The sequence below is a fragment of the Varroa destructor genome, unplaced genomic scaffold, assembly GCF_002443255.2.
Source record: "Varroa destructor unplaced genomic scaffold, Vdes_3.0 BEIS01000001.1, whole genome shotgun sequence".
Taxonomy (NCBI): domain Eukaryota; kingdom Metazoa; phylum Arthropoda; class Arachnida; order Mesostigmata; family Varroidae; genus Varroa; species Varroa destructor.
This window is the reverse complement of record NW_019211454.1, coordinates 20,964,088-20,989,988: the sequence shown is the minus strand read 5'-3', so window position 1 is coordinate 20,989,988 and position 25,901 is coordinate 20,964,088. Positions and strand designations below refer to the sequence as shown.

Below are 25,901 nucleotides of genomic sequence, written 5' to 3'. Positions count from 1 at the left end.
ACTTTTATGTGTATGTATATATATATATATATATATATAGAGAGAGAGAGAGAGAGAGAGAGAGAGAGAGAATTTGACTTTTGTATTCTTCCATGGAAACTAAGTTAATCCTATTATGGAAATTTTGCAGAGATTGAAGCAGTCGATAGTCTGATGATGCAAGGCCCAACCCCTATAATGGATGCATTAAAATTTCTTGTACAAGTTCTCTCAATTTCTGCCGGCTATCTAAAGATACACATCGTCTGGAATTGTCGTGCTAAAAGATGACGCCTTTTCTGCTAACCAACTGTGTTCTGGTCGATTGCTTTCCATTGCAACAATAGAAGTTTGATCAATCGTTTTTGCTCATTATCGTTGTATGTAGTCCACTTTTTATCACCCGCCATCAACCGCTTTGGAAGTGGTTCGATTTCGGTGCGTTCCTATACGATGTTCAAGATGAGAGTACGAATAACCCCTTTTTGCACCAGCGAAAAAAAAACGAGTTTCTTTTATCCCAGCCAACGTTTCTCATACCATTTGAAGCTGTTTGGTGGTAAATGTTTGGGTTTTTAGGTGATATTACGGGTAATCACACATAGACCTCGCTTGACTTTCGCGATGATTTTATTAACTATTTCTATAATTGCCCGATCACTGCCAGAAGCGTCTCTGACATTAACTCTGACATTCTCTGAACGAAAGCGCACCCTAGAACGTATCTGAACCTTGAAAAGTGCAGATGTTTTGTAGGCCTAAGTAGCGTTTGTGCCTTTATCGAAACAATACAAAATAATATAGCGGATTTTTGCAGCAGTTTCGCCCACCTTCAATGTACTAATAAAGGAATTCTAGCGTAGCACATTAATTTCCAGCAAATCTCAGCTTATACATGACGTCAACGTTAATTCGACGCAGTCTATAATATCTGAGGCATGGCACTTCAAAGCCAAACCCAAAAAACAGTCAATGATTTTTCGGCAACTTATATTACATCAGGCGTTTAATTTGCATATATATATATATATATATATATATATATATATATATACTCTCTTGATGTTGATACGGAGTGCTCGTCTGGCTTATTTTGGATGAAAAACTTCCACGATCGCTGCTGTGAGAAAAACCATCAAAACGTCCTCCCGTCGAATCACTCCAGCTGGACTTCGTGCACGCACATCTACCACTATGCAATTACTGGGAGACGTTAGGATTTCGTTTACGTGGGTGCCGTAGTGCCATAATGGATGCCGCAATATTGTTCGGAATACGCGGCGCCTAGCGAAAATCATCAGAAACGGCGTAGAAATAGCTTTGTCCTATTTTCGCAACAAAGTCCTGACTGCCACTTCTTGCACAACGCAGGCCTTTGCCGCGCACGCAACTTCGAGGAGCTCCGTACCTTCTGCTCATATCGCGCTGTGACAGAGCAACTATATTGCGGCTTGTCCTTGCCTAAATATAATCCAGACCAATCAGTTACACAAACTCAATTCTACAACCCATATCGTTATCTGTTCTAAGATCAATTTTTGACCACAATAGGTGATGAGGTAAAGAAATAAAACAGTATCTGCCACATACCTAATTAAATTCCTAAAGACACATTGTATAAGCAGTGAGATAAAAAAAAAAATGTTTAGAAATTAACAGTTGAGAAATAGATTAGGTACGAAAGGTCAAGTATTTACCAATGAACGAAACCGACCCACTCTAAATTCGATTTGCTGACAGCCGCGTAGCACAATTGAATGTAAACGTTTAATTCTACTGAGATACTGACTCAGGTATTGCTCGAAAAATGATACAACTGCCCAAGCTCCTGTAGAAATTTTCAACCACTATTATATTCCAGGTGAAAACTAATGTTGGTAATTGGAACTTGCCTTAATTGTATGGTGATTTGTTTACATGTTGTGGGCAGACCCCGCCACGTCGAGCAATGGCACCACCACGGTCTTCCCTGAACGGACCCCAAACGCTTTAAGAGGAGACTTCGATCTCAACTGTTTAAAACTGCTTAGAAGTGCCATTTTTGTACGTGCGGCTGAGTTGAGGAAAGACCCACCAACGGTCACCATATTGTCAGCAGAAATCAAGGGAATGCTTTGGGAGACGGCCATTTTGTCGTCGACCTTGTAGAACGCCTGTGTAATCACTTGAGTTTCGGCTGAACGACCACGCAGCTCGATGCCTTCCTGGATCTCTTCACGTTCCGGAATTGGAAACAACGGCAAGGGCTGCCGGACGTGAAAGTTTCTAATAACAATATGTACAGAAGAATCCTCTTCGTTAACTGTTGCTTAGTTGGTATATTGCATCATTAATTATTAAATTAAATTGAAGTTTATTCGAAAAAAATGTTTCCCTGCAACGTATGTGGCGTGAAATATGCTTGGTAAACAACAAATTTTCTCGTTGGATTACATATCTCTGTCTTTTTCTTTGCCTTTTTAACGAAAGTGAGGGACTTACTTAAATTTTTCGAAACGCGTTGTTGGCGGATATTGTTTTTGAAGACGAGCTTCGGGCGCCACTCTATGAGATCTTCGTCGGAAGTCAGGCGGCGGCGCGATGCGTATTTCTGTCGGAGAGGTGACCTCCACTATAAACGATCAAACCAACAAACCAGTCGATGTGATCTTCGCTACCGTGATAATAACAGTCAGATTTATTATCACCATTATTCTAATAGGCCTAATTTTGTTTTCGTTTATTTATTCCCATTGCGGTACATCCCACCATACCTCATATACTTGCGTGAAATAGCCCTCTCATTTCCTCAGATCACGGCTGGCCATCCAGTCCCGTAATTACGTTAATATGCTTCATTACCCCATCTTCAGAGAGCCCACATTCATATCTGACTAAAGCCTATAGACTTTTCCGGAACATTATAGACACGCTATGTGATATGGTACTTTTAGCGGTCGTCATTGTTAAAGGTTAGCGCCTATAATGTGTTTGTAGACCAAGGATTTATGCGCTTTTTCACTCGTTACGGGAAAAGCGTTACAATATCAACCAGTCAGTTTTAAGAATTTCGAACCTAATTACCTTTTTGTACAGTTTCGTGGTGGGTGTTTTCGACCAGATTGCCTTTTTCTGTCAATCCCTCGTCGTCCAAGGCCAACAGGAGTTCGTCTTCCTCGTCAATTGCGTTATCCAAGATGCTGAGTTGACGGTCGCCTTTCTGTGGATCCACAAGGGTCAACTTGGGAGGTGGAATGCTGGGCAACGAATACCTCTCCGTGCGGTACTCAAGCTTTTTGATTGGTTGCGTTGTTATAATGAGATGGGCCTCCCCTTCTTCCTCCTCCTCCCCCGGGGGTGTCACACAAATCTCAGGAGTGGACACCGAATTAGAGTTGTTGCTACTGCTGCTGCTGATAGTGCTTCCTGTACTACCCATACTCGATCTGGAGCCGCGCCGTTTGCGCTGAGCGAGTAAAATAGATAATAGAAAACTAATAATAGTATAATTAAAAACAATTTTACTCTCCATTTTATCCCAATTTATAGTCATATGCGAAATTATCAGGTGCTAACAAAGGGGGTAAACCTGCATGAGTAGAAAGACATTCCAGCTTTAATTTACCGGCGAGGGTGGTTTATCAAGACGAACAAGTGGAATCATTTCGAGCTCTTTCTCCACAACAGCGTGAATTTTCCGTCGGTCTTTGGCAACGCCTTCGAGTCTGACCAATCTCTTGTCTTTGTTTGAGGTATCCTTACACTCCTTGAGCACCGACTGCGACATATTGTTATGGTCATGCACTATTCGAGAGTTGTCCACAATAATCGTCGGCGATAAAGGCTGAGACCGTTTAAGTTCCTTCTTGCGGGGCGGTGTCGCAAGAAGAGGTAAGTCTGCTGGAAAATGATATTGTCGGTATTGTATCAGGAGAACTGTTCATATGGTACCATAATAACTATAGCTATTGAGAATAGGTAATGCTTTAGTATGTAGTTGATCTATGTGCAAGCCTCCGGTGAGAACAGCTCACACTGTAAACGCACAACAGTTCTGTTGATGCTATAAATACCTTTCAGGCTGAGTTTTTTGCGTCGGTCCTCTTTGAGCGGAGAGGTCCTAGAGGCCTTTCCGGCCTCGGACACGATGAGCATGTCAGTAACGTCCTGTGACAATGGCGCGGCCGCCACCTTATTTTTCCAGTGTCGATGAAAACGGCACTCCTGTCTTGTATACCTGAAATATCAGTGCAGCCCCAGGCCATGTGGTTAGACTTACAAATTGGAAGTGCCTGTTTTAGACGATATGACACGGCAAGACCGCCTATAACGGAACACGTCTGTTAAGGCTATCTTCAAACGGTTTTAATTGTCGCTCTTATTATAGTAAATCAAAGAGAACTATATTTTATGTGGCCAATGCCTAATAAACCAGTATCTAATAGGACGCGTAGCTAGAACACTTTGACATGAACCAAGACATCAATCCAAATAGGACTGAAGCATTGTGTTGCTGAGATCTTTTCTCATTAAATACACAACATAGAGAAAAACCGATTAGTGTTCTCAATTTCCAGAGATAAATTACAAATAAATAATATGTTGCCAGTTTGGTATACGTACTGCTTGGCCGGTTGCGGCTTTTCGTAATCCTCCGGAGTGAGAAAAGGAGAGCGCCCGAAACCTTCCGGGTCGATAGCGCCCGGCTGACGCAAGAGGCAAGCACGGGTATTTGCCAGATGCGGGGTGTGGCTGGCAGGTGTAGCAAACCCACCAGTCGTCTGCTTGAGTCGGATGATCTTCGTCCTACAGATGACACAGCGGAGGGGCAGCATTCGCTGCGATACAGCCATCTGTATCGTCTTTACAAAGCATTTGCGACACACGACGCGGTGTCCACAAGGAAACGTCTGCATCGTCGCCTTGGCCCCCACACAAATGACACACTATAAATAAACAAACGCATGTAAATAATATGCCATAATTGATCACCGGACAAAGCGTCTTCAAAAAATAAATGGTCTGATATAGTTATTATTCGATTATGTACATAGAAACATATACCGATCATTTTTCAGGATTCATAGCTTCCCAATGGCCATTACTGCGAAACGTTATTTTTGCTTTTAGTATCCTTTTTACTGTTGAAATTATTCGAACGTACAAAGACAGACCTCTGAAGACATTCGAAGTGCTAAAACTGAGTTTCGTGTTTGTTGACAGAATGTAGAATGACAGAAGTAGGCGCTGGCAGAATGGGTGGGATAGGCTTAGCGAAATAATGGAAATCAAGGTTTGTTTTTCTCATTCTTAAGCTCATATAGTGTTGTGGAGGAGAAAAAGTAATAACAATCATAGTGGTGAATGATATGCAGTGTTCTAAACACATGTGCTTTGCTCCATAATAAAATGGTTGGGCGCACGAGCAACAGCATGGAGCGACTAGTCTGCCTTTCTTTCAAAAGTCGCCGCTAGTTTTATCGAAAATTCAAAACACATACGCCGTAAGGTTGATTTTAGAGTGCACTCACAAGCTTTCATTGTGCTCTACTTGAAAGATACTTACTATTAACATAACTGTTGGCTGGATAATTTGTTCCATCGGAATATTTTTAACATATCTTTACGGGACTGTAATTAGTACATTTCTATGCACATGACTTATACCTAAACTGTTCCCCTAGTAGAGATGCTGATTGCTTGTTACTTCAACGACAAATAGATCAATCATCGTCAGTTACCGTTCATCATTCCACAACCATTTGTAGCGTCTTTCCCAAATTGTTATGTTATTTTGAAGATAGCCTGATACATGAAAAAGTACACCGATTTGCTCGTAGAGTCGTCTACGAGCGCCGAGTCTGATATGGCGTTGACGGAAATAGTCCTATACCTGAACTGCACCTCGACACCTTTAGTAGAATTCGCCAGCATTCGAGGTAGTGTTTGCCGGAAAGGAAAGACGACAGAGGTGGCCCGAGCGAAGGAACTAAACAGTTTCGTAGGGTGCGCCTTTTTTCCAATTGTAACATACTACTAGTCTACCGTTCGTTTTACTGCTTAACTATCGTAAAGGTCTTAACAATCTGCCTCCTTTAGCGCAACAAAAGTAAACTTAACTTAATGATACGTAAATCACATCATGACTACGCATACGATCCTACCGGTTCTGCAATGTCAATGTCGTTTAAGTGCTCCGCCATGAGCACAACTCTAACTAGCAATTTTTACGAGATTGAATCTTTTTTATCAAAAAGATTTTCACTTGTGGCGAAATATTGGCTTGTTCGACGTTCGTTTAATACAAGCGGCCACCTGTATCGACTGAATCAGTAAGAACAGTTGGGTATGCTTCGCTTGTACCCCCTTCTCACCCCCCCCCCCCCCGCAAAAGCTGCGGCCCTCATCTCTGCCCGAAACGCCAAAAATCGCTAACATCTGTTCGTATTCGATTTTTCTAGCTCATACAATAGCAGCAATAATAGCACAGGCGAGAGTGATAACACCACCGCATATGCTCCGTTCACTGTACAACTGAAGGTCACATAGGAAATGATATATCTTAACCTACGGAAGGATAAATAAGGAGGGTGGACGATACACAGCGTCGCAGAAGGAGGCGGAAGAAGATTCATCCCATACATATATCGTCTTTTGGGTTTGATCAGATAAAAACTTCGTTACGCGTGCTGTTCTGTCAAAATGCCGCTCTTAGGACACTGTCAAGGTATTAGCATAATGTCTACTAACCATTTCCTAAGTTTAGCGCTCATACCGTTAGTTATATCCTATCATGTTCTGTGTACAGAAGTTATAGAAATTTTAGAAGTCGTAAGTTTAATTAAGCAACACTTTACCTCTTCATCCTGTGAGCCAGCGAGCTCTGGTTCATGCTCATCCAGTTTATTTAGCAGCTTGTCCTGTAAATCATCGGGACGATCAATGTTCTACAGTTAGAAATTAGCACTAAGAAAAAGAACAAGGTGAACTTTTCCAATATTGCCCATTGCCGTTAGTGGCGAGAACGTTGCCTCGTCAGGTGACCTTCAGTCAAACTTATAGCGCGTGTGATAAGAGGTCTTAAAGCCTTTTCTGCTTTGGTGAGAAGCAGGTGAGTTTAGACGCCGAAAAGTGCGTTGCCTGTTTGTTACTGAAATAAAAGCGAACAAGAACACGGGGCAGTCACGCAGAGCGGGTTAACACGTTGGGGGGTTGCTGTGCACCGTCACTGTTCTTCTCATTCGTCTCCTCCTTCAGTTCGGAATAAGTAGGTTATAACGAAAGGAAGCAATAAAGAATAGATAAAAGCCATTCATCAACATAGGAATAAAAGCTGTATTTAATGGTGCAGTTAGGAGCTGTGGATCGCCATCACACCTTCGCTAAATTTCAAAAGGTTTCAGTTCTGCTTTAGAGGTTTAGATAGCGTACCGCCTTGTCGAGGATGAGCTTGATGTTCTTGTCGAGATCACGATCTCCAGGGGTAGATCTCTCCTCCTTATTTTTGCCCTGAGAACGCCATCGCCGAACGAAGTTCCATTTCAGTACCTTAGATCTATCTTTGTATTCTTTCTGTGCTTTTGCTAGTGAATCTTGAGATCTAGTCATCTTAGGGGATATGCCACCGAGTGGAACATATTCTTGCTGCACTCGGTGGCAACAGGATGATATCAGTGTAGAGTTAAGAGATGGCATGACACCTTTTGTTCCGTGGGCTGTGTTTGGGCAGAATCAAGTTTTCTGTGTCGGGATAGTTAGGGGCATCTACGTACAAATTCCTAAACCGCACGTCTGCTGACTCAACTATCTTTCGGATAGCACCTCCGTACTGGCGTACATCAGCGGCTAGAAAGCGTCCTCTCGCTCCAGTCGGCTGCCGTTGCTGGTCGCACGTTTATATCCATGACGAGATTTCAGCTCGAGTCGACATTGCTTGGCAGGCAGTCTCACGTTGGAGTACAAACCACGGCGGCCTCGGCTTCTCACACGCTCTACCTGCTAGATCCGCTAGCAGACCTCAGTCAAGTTCAAGTTTCCCTAGCAACGCAACAAACCACAAGCTAGTAGATGGCATCCATTGGCTACCGCTGGGCGAACCACAGTTGAAGTTACAAATTTCCTTCGGAAAATTCATCGTGCGTAGCGCAATCAGTAAGGAACGGCTTTGTCTACCTCCGAGAAATCATCCGAGTGCTTTCATTTCGAACAACCACGAGCACAGTAACTCCAGGTAGTCAGGTCCAGGTAGTCAGGTCCAGGTAGCAGTAAATAACTGCTAAGGCTGCACGACGACAGTAGTAGCTAGTAAGCATCTTTTTCGCCTCCTTCGATATCTAAATCGTTAAATGACACGTGGACGTGTTGAACGCCACTCTCCGTTAAATGAGATAGATCACAGGTGCAGATCCCTAGTCAGGCTTAAGATTTCGGCGTCTTGTCGTTATAAACGCCGATGTATTTTGTGTGTCCCTATTTATTTATGTTCGGTAGAAATAGGCTTAATTTCGAAAACGTTAATTTTGTCTCAATATCCATAGTATAAATAATATCTGACTAAACTAATAAGGAACGCTATCGTGGTTAATGTGTTTTGTATTATCGCCTTATCACCAGTTCAACTGTAATTAAATCTCTATGGAAAAATATCATGTATTTTTTATGGTATGAGTAGGCTCATACCAAAGTGCAGTATCTTAACATGTTGCACAGAGGGGAGCTCTGTCTGCGTGCTCTCCATGAAATGGTATGAGACGTTTTTCAATGAAAGAAAAATATCAAATGCTCTTTTAATGTTGCATTACACATGCGACATGGATGTTGTTTAGGGACACCTCCATCAGATCCCGATGATGGCTTTGGTATTAGATCGTTTGAGTATTATATACCGCAGATCCTATGGCTGAGTCCTGTCTAAATTATTTATTCGAAATGGATGTGTTCACATCATTGTTATAGCAAACCTACCAGCGTAACTGAGTTAAAGAATACGTTTGCTCGACATCAGCTAAGCAATTTCAGCACAGCTTTGGCCGTTTTAGACTCGCCAATTAGGAGATCAAATGCTGCTTGTGTATAAGCCTTAAGGTGTCCATGAATGCCCTTGACATTCATCATTCAAAATATGGATTATCGTCAGCCGCAGTCTACGTAGAAATCGTTTGGGAGAGGTTTAAATCCGTCATTGTTTAGTTATAGGGCAACTATGCAACGGTGTTGTGTACCGTTGGCAGCATACCAGCCCATAGCGGTAACGACAACTCAACGGGGTCTGCTAATTCTGTTAACAACGGTTTTTGGCTCATGCTAGCAGTAGTAGCGACGAGTTGGAAATTACGCCTGACGTGCTACTGCGACGTCAGTTGACGTCTACTGTCATATATCAGGGCGTGGACGCGTAAGATCACGCACGTCATGACCCTCTTGTCGGGATGACACTTTGTGATCGGATAGTCCTTTCCGACATCAAATGGACGTACTCTAGGGATACCCTAAGACTAGGGACTAGTCTGATTTTGAAATGTCACATTCACACGAAGACACTTTTGACACGCGGGTCATCTAGTAAGTGGAAATGAGAATAGGGTTTATGAATCTAATTCTATCTCCATAAACTCAACTATTCTAGCTTTCAAAACGGGTCACGCAACGCACTTTAGGCAAAGGTATGAAAAAAGCCAGTTTGGCAATTTTAATAGTTATTGGGTAATATATGACGGCAACGGCGATTTATAAGCTGCATCACTACTGTGTGATAGTTTCCACATGTATAAATGGGCATAAGCAAACAACGCTAGAGCATGACCCATTCGAGTAATAAGCTATTGACGGCTAGCTCAAGCGATTAAGGCAAGTCGCACATATACGACGATTGCACATATCTGTTTTACATTAACATGATTTATTTGAGCTAGCTACTTCCCAATGACTCAATGTTATCAGTCTTCGATAGTTGTCCTTGACATTGACACTTTGTGAAAAGAGTTTCCCAATATGTTTTTTAAACAGTCGGAATTGGCACTTCTATAACACAGATCAGCATCATGGCGTCACAAACGGAATGATTAAAAGGTTGTTGCGACTGCTACGGATGCGTGGTATCAAAAATACAGATAAGTAGCAAACGATTTTGTACCGTTGAGCTTCTATTCGTAAACGCTAGTACGAGAGTCCAGCTCGTACGAGAGCCGGTCCTTTAATTGATACGAACACATACAGATCATTGCTCTGAAAAGTAATTTTTGGTTGACCTTTAGCTAGAGGCAGTCTAGCGGATATGTTATATATCTATACACGTTCTATTGTTTGGACATACTGATTTTTAGATAATAGAGGATAATTATTATAACAAGCGGTACATACAATCTTGCTGTTGAGGTTGGCGAGTTCGCGCTCGGTGACTTTCCTCCGGTTAACTTCCTGCTGATGCCGTTTAAATTCGTTAATTTTATAGACGAGATACATCCCCGGTAGCGCTAACACCACCAACGGCTTCATAAGCGTAGACGACACAGCCTTTGCCGGCATGTTGACTACTACAGCTACTTATGATTGACGGGGTCGATTTATACGACACCGGTCAAACGGTGACTGCATTAGATGCAGAGCTTGGCGGAATACTTATTACATCATTTCTTCTTCTTCTTCTTCCTCCTCCAGGTTTGTTGCTGCATTGGCTGATTTTTTTACTGCTGCTGCTGCTCTCGATTGCGTGTTGTTATTGTCACGTCAGAGTCACGTTTTCTTGGTCGTCAATAGTTTACGTACGAGTACTTGAGCTTAGCAGTAGTACTTAGTCGCCATCACCTTCACCTGGCGCGATTACCGCAAAGTTAATTTGGGCTCTTTTACCCCGGCTAGAAAGCACGCTATATATCTCTTTAAAAAGCTACTTCCTGCGATGCTATTCCTGGTGCTGGGTAGGGCTCGTTCCGCTTTCCCTGCCCGCTGTATTTAATACGCGCGTCTGATCCTGCTTCGTCATGCTTCGCTTCTCGTCCAATGGCTCTTTGCGGTTTTATCCTCATCATCATCATCGTCGTCGTCTTCGTCGTCGTCGTCGTCGTCGTGGTCGTCGTCGTCGTCGTGGTCGTCGTCGTCGTCGTCGTCGTGGTCGTCGTCGTCGTGGTCGTCGTCGTTGTTATCGTTGTTGTCGTCGTTGTCGTCGTCGTTGTTGTCGTCGTCGTCGGTGTCGTCGTCGTCGTCGTCGTCGTCTGCGTCGTCTTGTCTTGTTTCTGCTGCTCGAACGAACTACTTGTTGTTTACGTTGGATTTATTTGTCTATTTGACTTTGATTATTCTCACGCGCACTCGCACCCCTCTGCTTAACTTGGGACACAAGCGAACTGCACTAGGTAAAATCACAACCTGGCTTGATACTGACACTTCCCCCCGCTGCTGCTATTGCCGCTTGATAATGTCGCTTTCACCCTATTGAGACGGCTGGAATCGTTTGCCATTAGCACCAGAGCTACGGCATTCCGCAGAGCGTTCTTGCACGCCACACGTTTCACCGGCAAAATTAGCATGAATACATAAAGCGCGACCAATGCCACCGCGCACTGATGCTGTGTCTTCTCTCATCACTGGTCATCGCTTACTTCAAGCGCACCCAGACTTTCCGTCGCGTCACAACGCGCGCAGAGATATTCACTTGGACCGTCCTCATCGGACGACCATGAAGTGTCGGATACGACCACACATCTGAGACATCCCGTACGTAATTTGACGGCTGTTATTTTTAGCTCTGCATTGGTAACCGTTCTTCCTGCTCAGTGCTGCTGCTCAAATCTTCTCGGACTACATTTGCATTATACGTAATTTTAGTAAAAACTTACTACAACAGTATGCATAACTTAGGAGCTCGTTTGTTGTTATTAGCACTGCAGCTGTCTGGTTAGGTATATACCTAGGTACGGATCCAAGGAATCGTGATATGGCACTTCACAAGAGAATGGCGTGCGGCTCCCGTCTTAGAGTAGAAGAACTAACACTAGACCATAGATGATTAGATAAATGCTAGTTGATTAATAGATAGTTGATGGACTAGGGCACTGAAATAACTCGAGTGTTTCGATGTTCGGCTTTTCTTGGTCCATCCGATTGTCGATGGTCTTTGTTGGTTGGCTGTCTGAAGACGATCTGATGATGCAGTGGCTCTCTCCGGGCGCCGTCTAAGGAGCCCGGTTCAGCGCTCGGCTAGTCCGGGCCCGAGCCCGACGTACGGCGACACTGACGATCGCTGCTAACGTGTCAGGATATAGCCGGTGTGGTTTGCACTGCGGGCGGCGACGCGCTCGCTACAGCGGGCAGCGTCGTTGGGAGGCGCAGGAGCGATGCCACTGCAGCAGAAGGCTGCAACGTCACGGTCATTCAATAGCAGCAGCATCAGCAGCAGAAGGCTATATTGCACTTAGCATCGGAGGCGGGAGGGCGGACTCGAGGTAAATGCCAAACTCGAAGGCGCTGTCAGGGAGAGCGGCGGGACGTACCGAAGGAGAGACAGACAGACAGACAGACGGGGGAATAAGGGGAGAGGGGTATAGCCGCGCCGTGCTAAGGCTGCCGCCACCGCCAGGAGATGGGGCAAAAAATAGATACAGAGGGTGAAGGTGCGTAACTGCTCGCGCGCGAATTTGAATCTGGTTTAGCCGATAACGACCACAAGCAATCATGACGTGGCAGGATAGGAGGCTGGTCGGCCTTTCTTAGTCGGATGGGCTAGTAGGGAGTCACTAGCGGGTCGTGTGCTGGGCAGCACACGTTTCGGCACGGGGCACAAACCAGATAAACGCAGCGGGACGAATTTCTCAAGAATACGGGTCCATCGAAAGCTGACAGAAAACCGTACCTTCGCATTCATGTTCGCACTCAGACCTTCCACAGCTTCACCAAGGTACAGCTTAGTAATGAAGCAGCATGAGCAGCAACCATCGCCCAAATTTTAAAGATGAGCGCTATTAAAAGGCGCACTATCGCGTAGGCACTAGCTGTTTGAAATTCCGATAAGAATACTCGGGTTGAAGCTTCAACATAGATCGCCTTGCGCTCCTTAAAGTTTAAAGTCAGCCTTAGCGCTCACATAACATCGACATGTCTAGGACTAGTTGTAGTCGCATAAAATAAGTGAACGACTCACCGAAGTACAAGTCTGAGTGGCGCATCTACAAAATGGGTAACCCATTTTTTTTTACTCAACTCTTTTTTCACTAACTGAGCTCTTATCCTCGTTGTCTGTTATTTTTTCTAAAGCAATTTTTTTCATGACCTCTATATATTTGAACGTCGAAAACTGTATTCCTAAAGACTGGTTGGCGCCGCTGCTGACATACGCTAAATAGATAGGTATTCTGTTTTACTGTATTAGGGACACCTCGACTTGGCTCAGTTGTGGGCTCTGTATAACGATGTCCTAAATGTCTCCTTGACTTGTTCTCCCATTGGCAGGGATAGGCGAAACGATCCCTTTGTCTCTGAGTGCTCCAAGGTGTCCTGGGGCGCGAGAGAAGTGGCTGCTGCCGCTGGCTACACTTCTCAGTTTGGAGCCCTCTCCCCAACCAGAAAAGATCTATATTGTGCACGCCCCTGTATCTTGAGCCCAGAGCGCTGCTTCTGCTATTTTACTTACCTTTGTTCATCGCCTACAATATGCCTGTTCATCTGTCATTTCCTATAAAAGCCCATCCCATATCTGGCTTAACCTTATGAATTTTTAAGGTTTACACCTTGGAGCTTTCCAGTAATTCATTCGTTAGTCTTTTGCCTTACTTCTTGGTTCTAGATAAGTATCTTGTAATCTAAGCAAGAAATATTATCTTTTTTTTTTCGTTTATATTACTAGAGATGTATGGTACATGTGTGTGTGACTGTAGGGTGGTTAGAACGCCAGTCATTAATGTTCGTGTTCAGGTTATTAGGCTTTTACAAGCAGACTTGAAATAAACTAAACTTTGGACGACTTGGGCTAGATGATGGTTCTTTAATATGTGTTAAGGTTCACGCCTTAATTTTTTAAACATTTGTCCAGCGCTCTGGACAATCACATACGCATCATTCGCGTTCCCATCTGTAATTTCTCTATCTGTGGCTTCTCAAAGTAGATCGATAGTAGGATATGCTTGCCCACCAGTTTGTTTTTTTAGGACATGAAAAACCTTGTAGTCACACGGACTTATATCGAAAGCGTAAACGCGTTGAAGCTAATGTTGGAATTCCTTTGCTCAATCCAGCGAGTGACTGAGTCATAGTGATGAGGTCTGACATCCTAATCAAATGAACCGATTGTGTGCTTTTGATTTGCGTACCAATAATAGCTGAACGTTCTGGTAACTTCGAGTTGACGGGCTACATTTATTGTTTCATTTTTGGGCGAGTACCTCATAGTAGAACACGCCCTGATGCCCATTGCAGATACTACTATCACGTTACACCCGAACCTACTCAATAATGTCACTGAATTTGATCTCATTCCAGGGCGGCACCATTCTCTTGCCTGGTACCTCTCGGGCCGGCGGTGATCATTGAATCATGCTTTGTACACGGCGACCGTACGCTCCAGGCGGGTTTTTTGTTGACTAAAGTTCCGCAAATTGCCCATGAAATACGCTACACAAGTTTATTTACAAGGGACTCATTCTTTACTCAGTTATCGTATTCGGGTTAGTTTCGGTAAACACGGTCCTTAAATTCTAAGCTCTGCTTTCGTGAAAACCCTCATCGATTTTGGCTGTCTTGCAAGTCCCAATATCTGATCATTTCCTCACTGCGCTTCAAGCATCTAGCTTCTGTTTTTGAAACGTTTGCACCACTGATGTACTGCGTTTTCACTAAAGGCCTCCTTGTTTGGTGTTTCTACCGATGTTCGGTGAATTGCTCTCGCTTTCGAGGAACAAAAACTTAACCACTGACTGTTGATTATTGAAATAAAAAATGTCCTGCTTTTAGAACTTCTTTTTTCTGTACTAAACTTAACCCGTTTTCACTGAAATATTGGACTATTTACCAATCAAATTTCATAAACTGGCAGCGGTTAATTAAAAGGGGGTCCGGGTTAATTAAGGGTCCGCCGGATATGCTTATACTAGCCTAATATTTTTAAAAAGTTTCTACTAGTACGTGTTAGTCGACATTATTATTATTATTATGATTGGTAGTAGTTTGAGCAGTAATAATTATTATAAAAGAAGGAAAGCGCGTTGTTAATGCTCACGGTCGAGGTCTTGGGTTAAACCAATCATTCTATTTTTATTGAATCAAGGTGACCATAAACAAGAACAGCGTTTAAAGATACCAGAAATCTGCCTATAACGTCTCGTCATAGACAATTGCTAACTAATCAGCTAGTTGATTTTAGGATCAATACTGTAAAACCGTAGACTTAAAGTAATCAGGGTAATGCTTAGAGAGGATAATACAATAGATCTGGAAACCAATAGTTGCGCTGTTTCACAACAAATCTGTCCTCTGTCCACCTGCTTCCTCTGGTGATGCAAGTTTCAAGTCTTTCTTGATTGCCATCGGTGAAATATAAAACATCGCTGCGAGAATATAATTACGGAAAGTCCCAGGTCCCGGCGAGTTCCACGAAGACACTCAAATCACCCAGAAGCTTTCCAGCGGATTGTAACCTCTGGATGGGCATATTTCCAGCAGACTAGAACATAGCAGAGCATATAGTCAACCTTAAGCTAATCAAGGAGCTGGACCCTAAGGAAGCACCTTTAGGTAACCAGTATGGCTTCAGGAGAAACTACTCCACGCACATCAAAAGGGTTCTGGATATCACAGAAGTGCTAAGGGCAACGTCCTCTCAATATAAAAGACATTACCTGACAGTCTTTCTGGACATAAAGGATACGTTCAACTCGGTGACCTACGACGCGATAGATGATGTCTACGAAGGATAATAAGATCGCACCTAAGCGAGAACAGGCGCTCTAGTGCATCAAGGCAAGGATTCCACACGGTTCGGTCCTCAGGTCCACCTTATGGAGAACTGCGTATGTCGGAATGCTATGCACCTTCTAGGTATATACTCAGTGGCGTACACAGACAATCCTGCGCTGGTCCTGACCGACCAAAATCTTCAGCAATTGAAACAAATCGCAAATGCGGGGCATCGGACGAGGTTAAACGGAGTCGGACTATTTAAACGGGTTAAATACCTAGGGATTAGAGCCAATCAAATACCGACTCTCACACCGCATGTCCACTATTTGGCAAAGCGGGCCGCCCCGTGGCAACCGACCTTCGATGCCTGTTTGCACGGACTGAGAGCCTCAAACAAGCGGAAGACATGGGTGGCATCGTACTATATGGTGCCCCGGCTTGGGAAAATAGAACTATGAAAAACTCGACGCGTAAGCTTCTGAATAAGACGTAGCGCCCAATAGCTCTCAATATTTCAAGAAAAAACTGTATCGCAGCCATGGCTTTCATGCAGACTCTTCCATGATAAATCCCGTAATAGCTCACGGCTTCCAAGCTATCGGAAAGAAAAGCGAACTCGACCATGGTACAGTTGTTAAACGATCGCAACGATGGACCAACAATTCCACCAGCACAACTCAAATTTTGGACGAAACGCCTAATCCCTAATTTGGGTGAGTGACCATGGGACCCTCGAGGGTTATTTGTTATTCAATTGATAAAAGCGTATCTTCTGCTTACGTAAACTACGATACGGGAAACGTAAATAGAACTCAACTTACATTTATATTTTGCCTGAAGTTTGACGCAGGACCCGTTTACAGCAAACACCTGATCTCACTCAGGATATAAGTTGAGTCAAAATACCGAGTGCAATGTTAAAGGCGAACAATCATGGAAGGGAATAGTGACGTATGCCAAGCACACAATACAGATTAAATACGGGAGTCAGAGAGAAAGTGAAATGCATGGGTACATTCATTAAGCAGATAGAGGTCGTTTGGTGCAGTATTTTAACATGGTCCCAAAAATACTTAAACTGAGGCACTAGACGTAGTACCATGATAGTGTACGCTTGTTTTGTCAGCGGTGAAAGAACGGATGATTCCGGCCGAAAAGCACCATTAATGCAACGTACGCGCCTTCTTCATGGCTGCTCTATTTATATTGGCTGCTGACGTAGGCATAAGGAGAGCGATAAAACGAGGCACTTCCAGACAGGCACACTGCTGGATCTGCTCAATGAGTTCAGATGCCACCTACTTTCTAACAGTAACACGTCAACGTTTGAAGGCTGAATGCGAATATTCGTAATAGGCACATCTGGTTTGAGTGCCCGAGAAACTCAGTATATTGTAAGAAACAAACAAGAAGAACGCTCTTAAATAACATGTGTTAGTTAAAGTTGAGGTGCCCCCCAACAACGAGGAATCACTTTGTAAAGGAAAGCTAGGCTATCACGCTAGATCCAATTTCATCGGAAAACGCGCTTCAACACTAGTTGTAAATTGGCTTTTGCTACACTGTATCAAAACCGGGTGTTGGCTAGTTGAGATTCGGCCGCGACGTCTAGCTTTGTACGAAGCTGATATTCGTGAGTAGTCAAGTCGACTCGTTAGCAGTACCCCGCACTACCGAGGCTTAGGTTAGTGATACAAGTGAGAAGGGAGCCACACAATTAGCTAAGGAAAGAGGTAAACGTCATGCCCTCTTGACTCCGCAAAGCTATACAAACACTTCAAAAGTATACATGGAAATTTGAACACAATCCCATGAATCGTGCTATTGTACACTGATGTACGGGATAAACAAATGATACGCAAGGAGCAGCAGGAGGTTAAGTTGTACGATTTTAATCGCGCAAAACGGCTGCACCATACCTGACCCGCAATCAGCAGCCGAAAGGAGCGTGTGGCATGTGTCGTTGCTAGACAAATCCTATTCAGTGCTTGCTTACGGCATGGACGCCTACCAACAAGCTGCAGTGATGCTTCCCTGAGTGTCATACCTCCGAGTGGCACAATTGAAGCCTCCCGTCTGATCAACTGGCATTGTACGAGTGGTAACTTGGGTTCTTTGCTGTTCTCCCTACTGCCCAATGATGCGCCGCTCATTGTTCAATGGGACAGATAGAAACACTGCTGTGCGCCGATGATCCTGTTAGCTTTGTTAGGAAATTCTGACAGGGTTATCTTGAAGCGTGTGAGTCTCTTTGAATACCTAAAGGTTACCTTTTTCATGGATGATAGCTGAATGCTAGAAGAGCACATCGCGGAAAATATACGGCAAACAATAGTTGCGGGTGTGGGAATACTTACATCATCTAGTCTTTACGTACAAGGCTAATTTTATTCAAAACGTAATTTCTGTCATTTCGTACGAAATGATTAGACATACCTCTTGTCGAAACAGCTCGAAAGACTTAACCGAGTAAAGCTTTCATTTCTGAAATTTGCAGTAACTCTGCATCGTTTATACGGACAACTACGTGTACCATCTCGGCGGCATACCGCTATCTGTAAAAAACCTCTGTTTATTTGAGTTTCACCAGCCCGTAAGAGAAAAAGATGCCGGAAATTATTCCTGACCCTTGTAATATGGCTGATACGGCTAGTAAAGCTTGGCAAGGGTCAGGCATCGATGCATAGTGACACTTTTTGCAGTACCTGGGTTTGATCATAGCATATGTGGAAGAGTAGATTTTTACCTGCCGAAGGTACGCGTATCTGGACAAGATATGGGGTAGTGTGCGTCCTGTACCATGCAGAGACATGCAATATAGTACCATAGTTGGATAGTTCAAGCACATTAACTATAAATACAAATAAACATTACGTTACAATGTCATTTTAAAAAAGCACTGTATATCAATGTGTCTTTTAATAAATAAAAGTCAACTCCATAATATACAGAAGCGTCACAAATGAATAAATGATCATCTAAAGCTCGTCAAATGTCTCAAAATATATAAAAAAAAAAAAGCATATGAGACATATGGCTTAAGAATATCCGTAGTAAGTTTCAACAATGAAGCGTACAATGGTTACTTGGTTTTCCTAATAAAGTAAATAGTAATCTTCTAGTTAGTCTATTCAAGTGACTGACAAAAAAACAACGATATTCAAATTGCGAATAGATAAATAGGTTGAGGCAAAAATGCCACGTAGCAGGTGGTCGACTGCTCCAGAGGGCTCGAGCACAAGACTGGTAACCAGCTTACCATTGGTAAGGATTGGACATCCAGCTTATCATACGAAGGTAATGTACAGCCACGCGAGGTCACACGCTAACTATGCGCGACTGGGTGCATGACAACCTCCATAAAAAGAGAGTCCTACTTTGGCTGACTATCTTTTGCCTGCGGCATGAGGCCCACGAGCTTGAAGTCGGTGAATACGGTGAGCTAAACTATCTGTGTTTGCAAGCATACGGGCAAATTTCATTATAGTTGGAAAATGATATTTCGTTAAGATCTAATAAGTGTATTCAATTTAATAGGAGCTTTGCGAAGTACAATATCAGGCCCCGAGTCTTTGTCCGTGGCCGTTTTGTCTCCTGAACGAACCCAACTTGATTCATTGATATTACATGCAGCACGACCATATATGCGGCACCACCTCGTCCTAAGTCCGTGCTTTTCCACAGTTATTTATTTATTTATTTTTTATTATTATATTTAATTAATCTTACCGGCCGGAAAAGCATCACATATCAACTTCAAAATCGCCAATGTAGACCCAAAGTAATTTTACTAAATAACTACAGGTGAGATCTTTAGATTACCTAGTCTACATCAAGTACCCCTTTACTTAATTCGAAACAAAGTATTCTTTTAATCGAGCAATGTGAGTCATATGTGTATATATAACTGACATTTCATCAGTCGTTTGGTAAATAAACCGAATTGACACCTTGTGGTCAAAAATTGTTTACACTTCCTCAACCATTTTGGAAATGAACGTATAGATCTGCAATATAATGAATTTAGAAATTCTTAACGCTTGTTAAAAAAATCTCAGAAACGTCCAGCTTGTTTAAATTAACATTACGCTCCATGCCTAACTCTTCCCGTGAAAAATACGTACGCGCAGCTCCTCTAGAGGTTGAAGCTCTAGCGATCCAAAAAAAAATCAACCGAACCCGGTCACTTTACGGGGGTTCGGGAAGACAAATAGCTACGGTCTTAGTAGCATTATGCTCCACTAGCATTCTACAACCTATAAAATAATTACATTTATAACAGCTTAGCATATTCATTTTATATGCTATCCTATAGCATGCATATGACGGGTTCACAAACATGGCTAGCACCAGTCGTAGTATGTAGCAACATGAACAATTCCCCTCTCCATTTAACTCCTTATCTTCTAACAGTTTTACCAGCCTGTTTTAATATATTGTCGCTGTTTAATATATTGTTTTAATATATAATAGCCGCTATCTCGCTATGTTTTTTCCTGAGATTCTGCAACGCCGATGTCGTTATCCCGTGAGAAGCACCTTTTTAAAGTGTTCAGTCAATCAATAAAGAACATTTATCCTGTTCTTCTATTGAAAGTCCAGCGGTAGTGAGTTACCGCGTCAGCTTGTTCAGATGATTCGTATTATACCCTGTTGTATGACCTATCCTATATCGTTGCAATTACACGCTTCCTACAGTCAGATCTTTTCTATCTAGTCAATTTCATAGCCTATGTCAGTGACCTCCCCTTATTTTAATACAATTATACGAAAACCCCATTGCAATATTTGGTTCCGTTCTCCCAATCGACATCTCATGTATGGGCTATCGTATTCTGCTTCAATTTTTCGCTCTCAATTACAGATCTGCAATGTCCGTCGCAGTTCTCCTGAGGTTCTACAGGACTGATTCCCTTACCCCTGCAGACATCCAGCTCTAGTTTTCCTGAGAGTTTGTTGCGTTGAATTTTGTCGTTTGCTGCGACAATCATTCATTCATTTATGGCGATTAGCAACAGGTGGAGTCTAGATCTGGTTGGCTTTGGTGGAGCCAGCATCTTTGTGATTTCGTAACTATACAACAATTATTAATGTTGTTAATGTGTTCTGCTATTTTCAAAGTAGAAAATTAAACTAAAGACATAGTATTTTGCCAGCTACATAACAGCTATATAACGTCCAATGGCAGCTAGACTGCTGTATTGACAGAGGCAAAAGTTAATAGCTAACTTCAAAGTCAAGTTTCCACGCACATTTGCCTGCACGTATATATCAGAGCAGCGGACAATTCTGATGGACCCTTGAAACAGTGGTGCGGCGTTGTGGTCGAATAGACAAAACCAACAAGAATTTACTGTCGTCGAACTTAATAACTTTTTCCGTAAGAAGGCCTAAATGTAATTGTCCTAGCAGTACAAGTTGGGAGGACGCAAATCGCGCATTGTCTTTAAGCGCCGAGGATGACGAAGAAGTCACTGGCCTTCGCGTATGACCAACAAAGCGATCAAGATCAGTTTCTATGGATGAAAAAAGAACTGTCTTTATAAGCGAATATCTTCGCTTAATCGGCTTTGGTTTACCCGCATTTGTCCCAGGAGGAGGTTCTAGCAGCCCACAAGAAGTTAGTTCAATCCGTCGGGCTTCAATGCAGATGGGTCAAACAAATTTGTAAACCCAGACTGTTAATAATAAAGGTAAATAGATTTTATATTTATCCGACTGGACTAATACGATTGCAATTCATCGGCACAAGTAATCGGCCAAAGTAGCTTACTCTGAGGTGTCTCAGCGAGCTGAAGGGTGAAGCTCTTTAGGATTACGCCTAGTTTCGCCTGAAGACTTCGATATAATTAATCAACTCTCCGAGAGTGATGAATATACCTGTTCCCACACTTCTGATCGTCGAACTAAATAAGTGATAGCTTGAAATAAGTGAAATGAATATTGACGCAAGCCTCTATTAGAGAGAGGATCAAACAGTCTGTTCTGAACTTTGTAAATACTTGAGCATATCTTATCACATGTGTATATCAATAAGCCAAGGAAGCAGATCTCGACGAATAGTCTGTTCTGGGAAAAAGCGACCATCTCACAGAATATGCCCTCTTCTTAAATCGACATGATTGCTTACCGCGATGTATTGTGGTTTTGTGCTCGTCACTTTATAAAGAAACTGATCTTGTACTAGCAACCGTTTGTACATATTGCGATTGAACTTGATTCGCGTTTCAACCGAACTCTGTACCTATATGACAAATCTGCTCATATATTTATACGGTAAATTTGAAATACTCCACATTCGACGATTGTATCCAGAAAAAAGGTCATGCCAGATCCCATATCCTTCTCGTATCTTAATATAGCCAAAGAAACACGTCAGCTGCTATATAGGAACAGATGAAAGAAACAGCGTAAGTTGAGTGTTTAGGACCAGCTGCAAGGCAAGCTTATGTCACTTCTTAAACGTAGACAAGAAGAAAAACCGCATTCTATAATGTATATAGGAAGGTTGATGTAGCTGTCGTTGGCGGTGTAAAAGACATAATACAAACAGTAGTCCCCACATTAAAAGTATGCTGGCCAACACAAGTTATTATATAATTTTTCCCTATTTCTCATCGGCCAATAGGCCGTTTGAATACTGAGGACTACTTTGTCCGACACTATTTCATGAAAACTATTTAGAGTCCTGCTGCGACACGCCATAAGCCACGATTGTTGGCCAATACGTGTTCCCTAGAGGATGACGACGACGATTGTGACGTCTCCATTGTCCCCCCAGTCCTGTTCTAAAAGACGGTAATAATCGCAGTGGTCGAGTGCTGTTACGTTTGGCATCGTCTCACTGTATTTAATAGTTCAGATCTCAGACTACCTCGTCTGCTTCTACATTTAGTGGACAAGACGCGTTAGCACTGCACCGTCACGGTAGCAAGATAGTGTTATATATTATCACACACACATACATATATCAATGGACAGCTAGACAGATAGATAAGCCATCTTCTTAATAATTATACCATATACCTAGCCAGCGAACTCTTGTTCTTGCTATTGGTTTTGTGGCAGAGTAAGCGGCCTAAATTCGTCCATTACTGCTCTATGATAATTCGTATTTATCTACTTTGCTAGTAATTAAATCATGTAACTCAGTTAACATATAATTGTTGATATATTCTCTGTTATGACTTGCCTCTTATTATTAGACTAGATATATATGTATATATATATATTGCAATGAAGCACTTAATCTCTCCTCTCTTTCCATCCTTTTGATGCTAAATAAATCTTTAAGGGACTTTTACAGTATGTCGAAACGGATAACTCAATTGTTTAAAGTAACTCATCAATTAGTTCGTAGTATTCCAGGCTCTGCAATATGGTTAGTGTCTCGTCTAGGAACACTGTAGTCCCAACAGATAAGCTCATCTCTGCAGCTCGTAGATCCTTAATGAGCACCACCTGTTCCTTATCTTCGTTTGTCCTTACTACTTAAATGGTATGCATTACTTTTTTGCTTTTCATTAGTGGCGCTATGAAGTTAGGAGGGAAGCATCTTGAGTAGAAATGCCAATTCGTGTGATCAAATAAGGCTCAACACAGCCTCAACTTCGATAGACAGCACTTACGAAAACTTCCCTGCTCAAAGATAATTAGCATCTTTAAATTCTTTTTCAAGACGGACAATGGTTATGAGACGTTGGAGTATTGTTGATCCTCATCTTCGCGCTAAGATACATACACCAAACCCACAACTCAGCCGGTTCTGAACCAGTTTTCCGTTTGGAGTTAAAGATCGTCAAATGCTTATGTGGATGAGAGTCCGTAAGCACTGGTTATTTTCCACACAAACGCGAGCAAAGCGTCTACAAATAATATACTATAATGTGAAAGTTTACGATTCGTTCTCTTAACTGTGGATGCTTTTACTCATTTGTTTCTACTCATATCGTTTGTACAAAGTGTATTTTTGACTGGTGCCTATAGTTCATACCAACCCTACCATAGGTCTCCTACTTAACTTAGCTGTTAGCACAGTGTACACACAAAAGTGGGTACAATTTTCTGAACAGATAGCAGATAGCCACCAATTTTCGATAGAAGGGTTCTTCTATAAAATGCGGTTCTTCACAGCTTACGTGATGATTTCTATGAACGGATATGGAAGATGATCTTCAGCTATCATAAAGAAGCACTACGTAATTCATCTTCAATGACAACATATGTTTATTCAGATAGTTTTGTTGTGGATATAAATGTTTATCCACATTTGCGTCAATAAGTAATTAATAACGAAGCACAAAATCATTATTTTTCGGATCTGCATTCGTTAATTTCATCACCAGATCAGGCAATAGACCAGGCAGCGATATCGGGTAAAATCGACAAACAGGGGAAGAAAATAGTCGTGGGCTGATTGAAGTTGGTGCCTGCTGACCCAGCAGTTCACTCTTGATAATGACAGTAAACAGGATATTATTCTCTATATTTCTACATCTGAACGTCGTCTTGGCATATCCGGTTTGTCTCATTGCCTATGGACGCCTATTATTCGTTACACAGTAAACAAAAGGTAAGCAACTTCGTTTTCCTTCGGTTTATTATCTGTCTGGAAGAGAAAGACTTCGTTCGAACTAATAATGCTTTCAGCAGATGTATAATTTACGAGTCCAACCTATTAGCTTCCAGACACATATACCCTTCCTTCTGGACAAAGCACATATTTTCAATATCCCGTGTTAAAAAATAGAGAGATATTATCCTTCCACATCAAGGATGAGTACCCAATACCATATTAACTGGACTCTGAGCTAGTGGGTTGCTGTTGTTTGTAGTTGTCGAAGTTCCGAAGCTTTAATCAAACCATCAAAGGAGCATTGGACAGTATAATTTGCGAACCGCAAGGCAGTTTCCTTTATCAGCATTGTCGCTCGATCTTTCATTGGCGGTGCTCCCTGTTCATCCTTACCAAATACTTTTTTGCCTTATCTGTCTATTTGTCCACCTGGTGGCGCCGATGGTTTCTATTCTGTGTCAATCTCTTCCTTCTTCTTCTTTTACGCAATGCACCACAAGTATTGTCTTATATCCTACAAGGCGCCGTTATAAAGGCATTACTACCAATAAGCTTAATAGCCACATTGTGCGGCGAGCACTCTGCTGATAAACACGTTAACATTCAATCGCGCTCGCGAAACCCTGAAGGTCTCGTACGAGACAGATCTAAGTACCTAAATGATTGAAGAAACGTATAACAAACACCTCCATCTATGTATGTTCCTATTATATAAACATATATCTATAAAATAGGTACGGTTTTACGGACTAAAGCAGGCATCATCAAAGCATCGGTCAGTGTTTTGTGCAACAAATCAGTCCTTGTTTAACTTAAACAGATATATGTCTTGTATCGTTTTTGTATTGTAGGTGAAACGTAGAAGTTCACTCTGTGCACGATCGTGCATAACGTACATGGCCCTGGGCGGTCTCGGTCGCTTCAAAGCGCGCGATCAAAGTCGCTTATACATGTTGCACGCACTAGAAAATGGTCTAACTTACCGAAACGATTTTGTGCTGCCCGCGAATCCATCCTAAGTTTATAATACATATTCATACATACACATCGACAAGCAGCATTTGTATTCTATTCTTAAATTAGCTACTCACCTTAGAGTCAATGGAAGCAGAGTTTTCGCTCATTTCAGTTAGGATCAAAAGTCGTCTACAGAATGTCGGGGGTAACCTTTCCATAGCCTGCAATGTACCCTTTTGACATGATGAAACATAGATCTTACATTATAATATTTGAAGCATTTTATATAACACAGGGAATTCAGCAAGGCAACCGTCGAGATATATTTTTCTATTTTTTTTTTAATTTCGAATGATGGGATATTGATTTTTTTCTAATATAGAGCAAATCTATTGCCGTGTTGTAAATGTGTTGTCGATATTCAGTCACTGCAAATATACTCCAATTATCTCATCAATAGAAACGCTTCTTGGAGCGAAGTTACCACAGAAAAAGAACATTTTCGTACTGTCTGCCACCACACGAT

General features: G+C 42.3%; 2 protein-coding genes and 1 long non-coding RNA gene across 15 annotated transcripts in view; 2 read left to right on the top strand and 1 right to left on the bottom strand.

Moving 5' to 3' along the window:
• Positions 1-2,044, top strand: part of Ehbp1 (Eps15 homology domain containing protein-binding protein 1) — a 93,374-nt gene extending 91,330 nt beyond the window's left edge. For all 8 annotated transcript variants that reach the window (XM_086978439.1, XM_086978435.1, XM_086978440.1 and 5 more), the window contains one exon: positions 1,910-2,044. In XM_086978439.1, the coding sequence (XP_086834565.1) occupies positions 1,910-1,952 (43 nt within the window). In that variant the 3' untranslated portion in view covers positions 1,953-2,044. The remainder of the gene's footprint in view (positions 1-1,909) is intronic.
• LOC111243375 (uncharacterized) lies at positions 995-25,901 on the bottom strand. Of its 6 annotated transcripts, none has more exons than XM_086978446.1 (10): positions 25,510-25,557; positions 7,390-7,467; positions 6,816-6,878; positions 4,582-4,904; positions 4,032-4,195; positions 3,584-3,858; positions 3,043-3,424; positions 2,461-2,590; positions 1,872-2,244; positions 995-1,440 (listed from the first exon to the last, which is right to left on the bottom strand). In XM_086978446.1, the coding sequence occupies exons 1-9, from the start codon at positions 25,540-25,542 to the stop codon at positions 1,893-1,895; spliced, it is 1,800 nt and encodes a 599-aa protein (XP_086834572.1). In that variant the 5' UTR covers positions 25,543-25,557; the 3' UTR covers positions 995-1,440; positions 1,872-1,892. The 6 variants fall into 6 exon arrangements, with proteins under 6 accessions (XP_086834572.1, XP_086834571.1, XP_086834570.1 ...); XM_086978445.1 differs by lacking the exon at positions 25,510-25,557 and adding an exon at positions 10,318-12,772; XM_086978444.1 differs by lacking the exon at positions 25,510-25,557 and adding an exon at positions 10,318-10,451 and having other exon boundaries at positions 7,390-7,995.
• LOC147758366 (uncharacterized) lies at positions 12,786-14,920 on the top strand. Its single transcript, XR_015319828.1, has 2 exons — positions 12,786-13,129; positions 14,428-14,920. It is a non-coding gene; the product is annotated as an uncharacterized LOC147758366 (long non-coding RNA).

What these genes read in the sequence shown, in the direction of transcription:
- LOC111243375 (XM_086978444.1), bottom strand. Translation starts at nt 7,653, where the DNA reads ATGCCATCTCTTAACTCTACACTGATATCATCCTGTTGCCACCGAGTG. An exon ending in CTGGCTCACAGGATGAAGAG is followed by an intron (nt 4,905 to 6,815) that starts GTAAAGTGTTGC and finishes GTTTATTTATAG; the next exon opens with TGTGTCATTTGTGTGGGGGC. An exon ending in CCACGAAACTGTACAAAAAG is followed by an intron (nt 2,591 to 3,042) that starts GTAATTAGGTTC and finishes GATCGTTTATAG; the next exon opens with TGGAGGTCACCTCTCCGACA.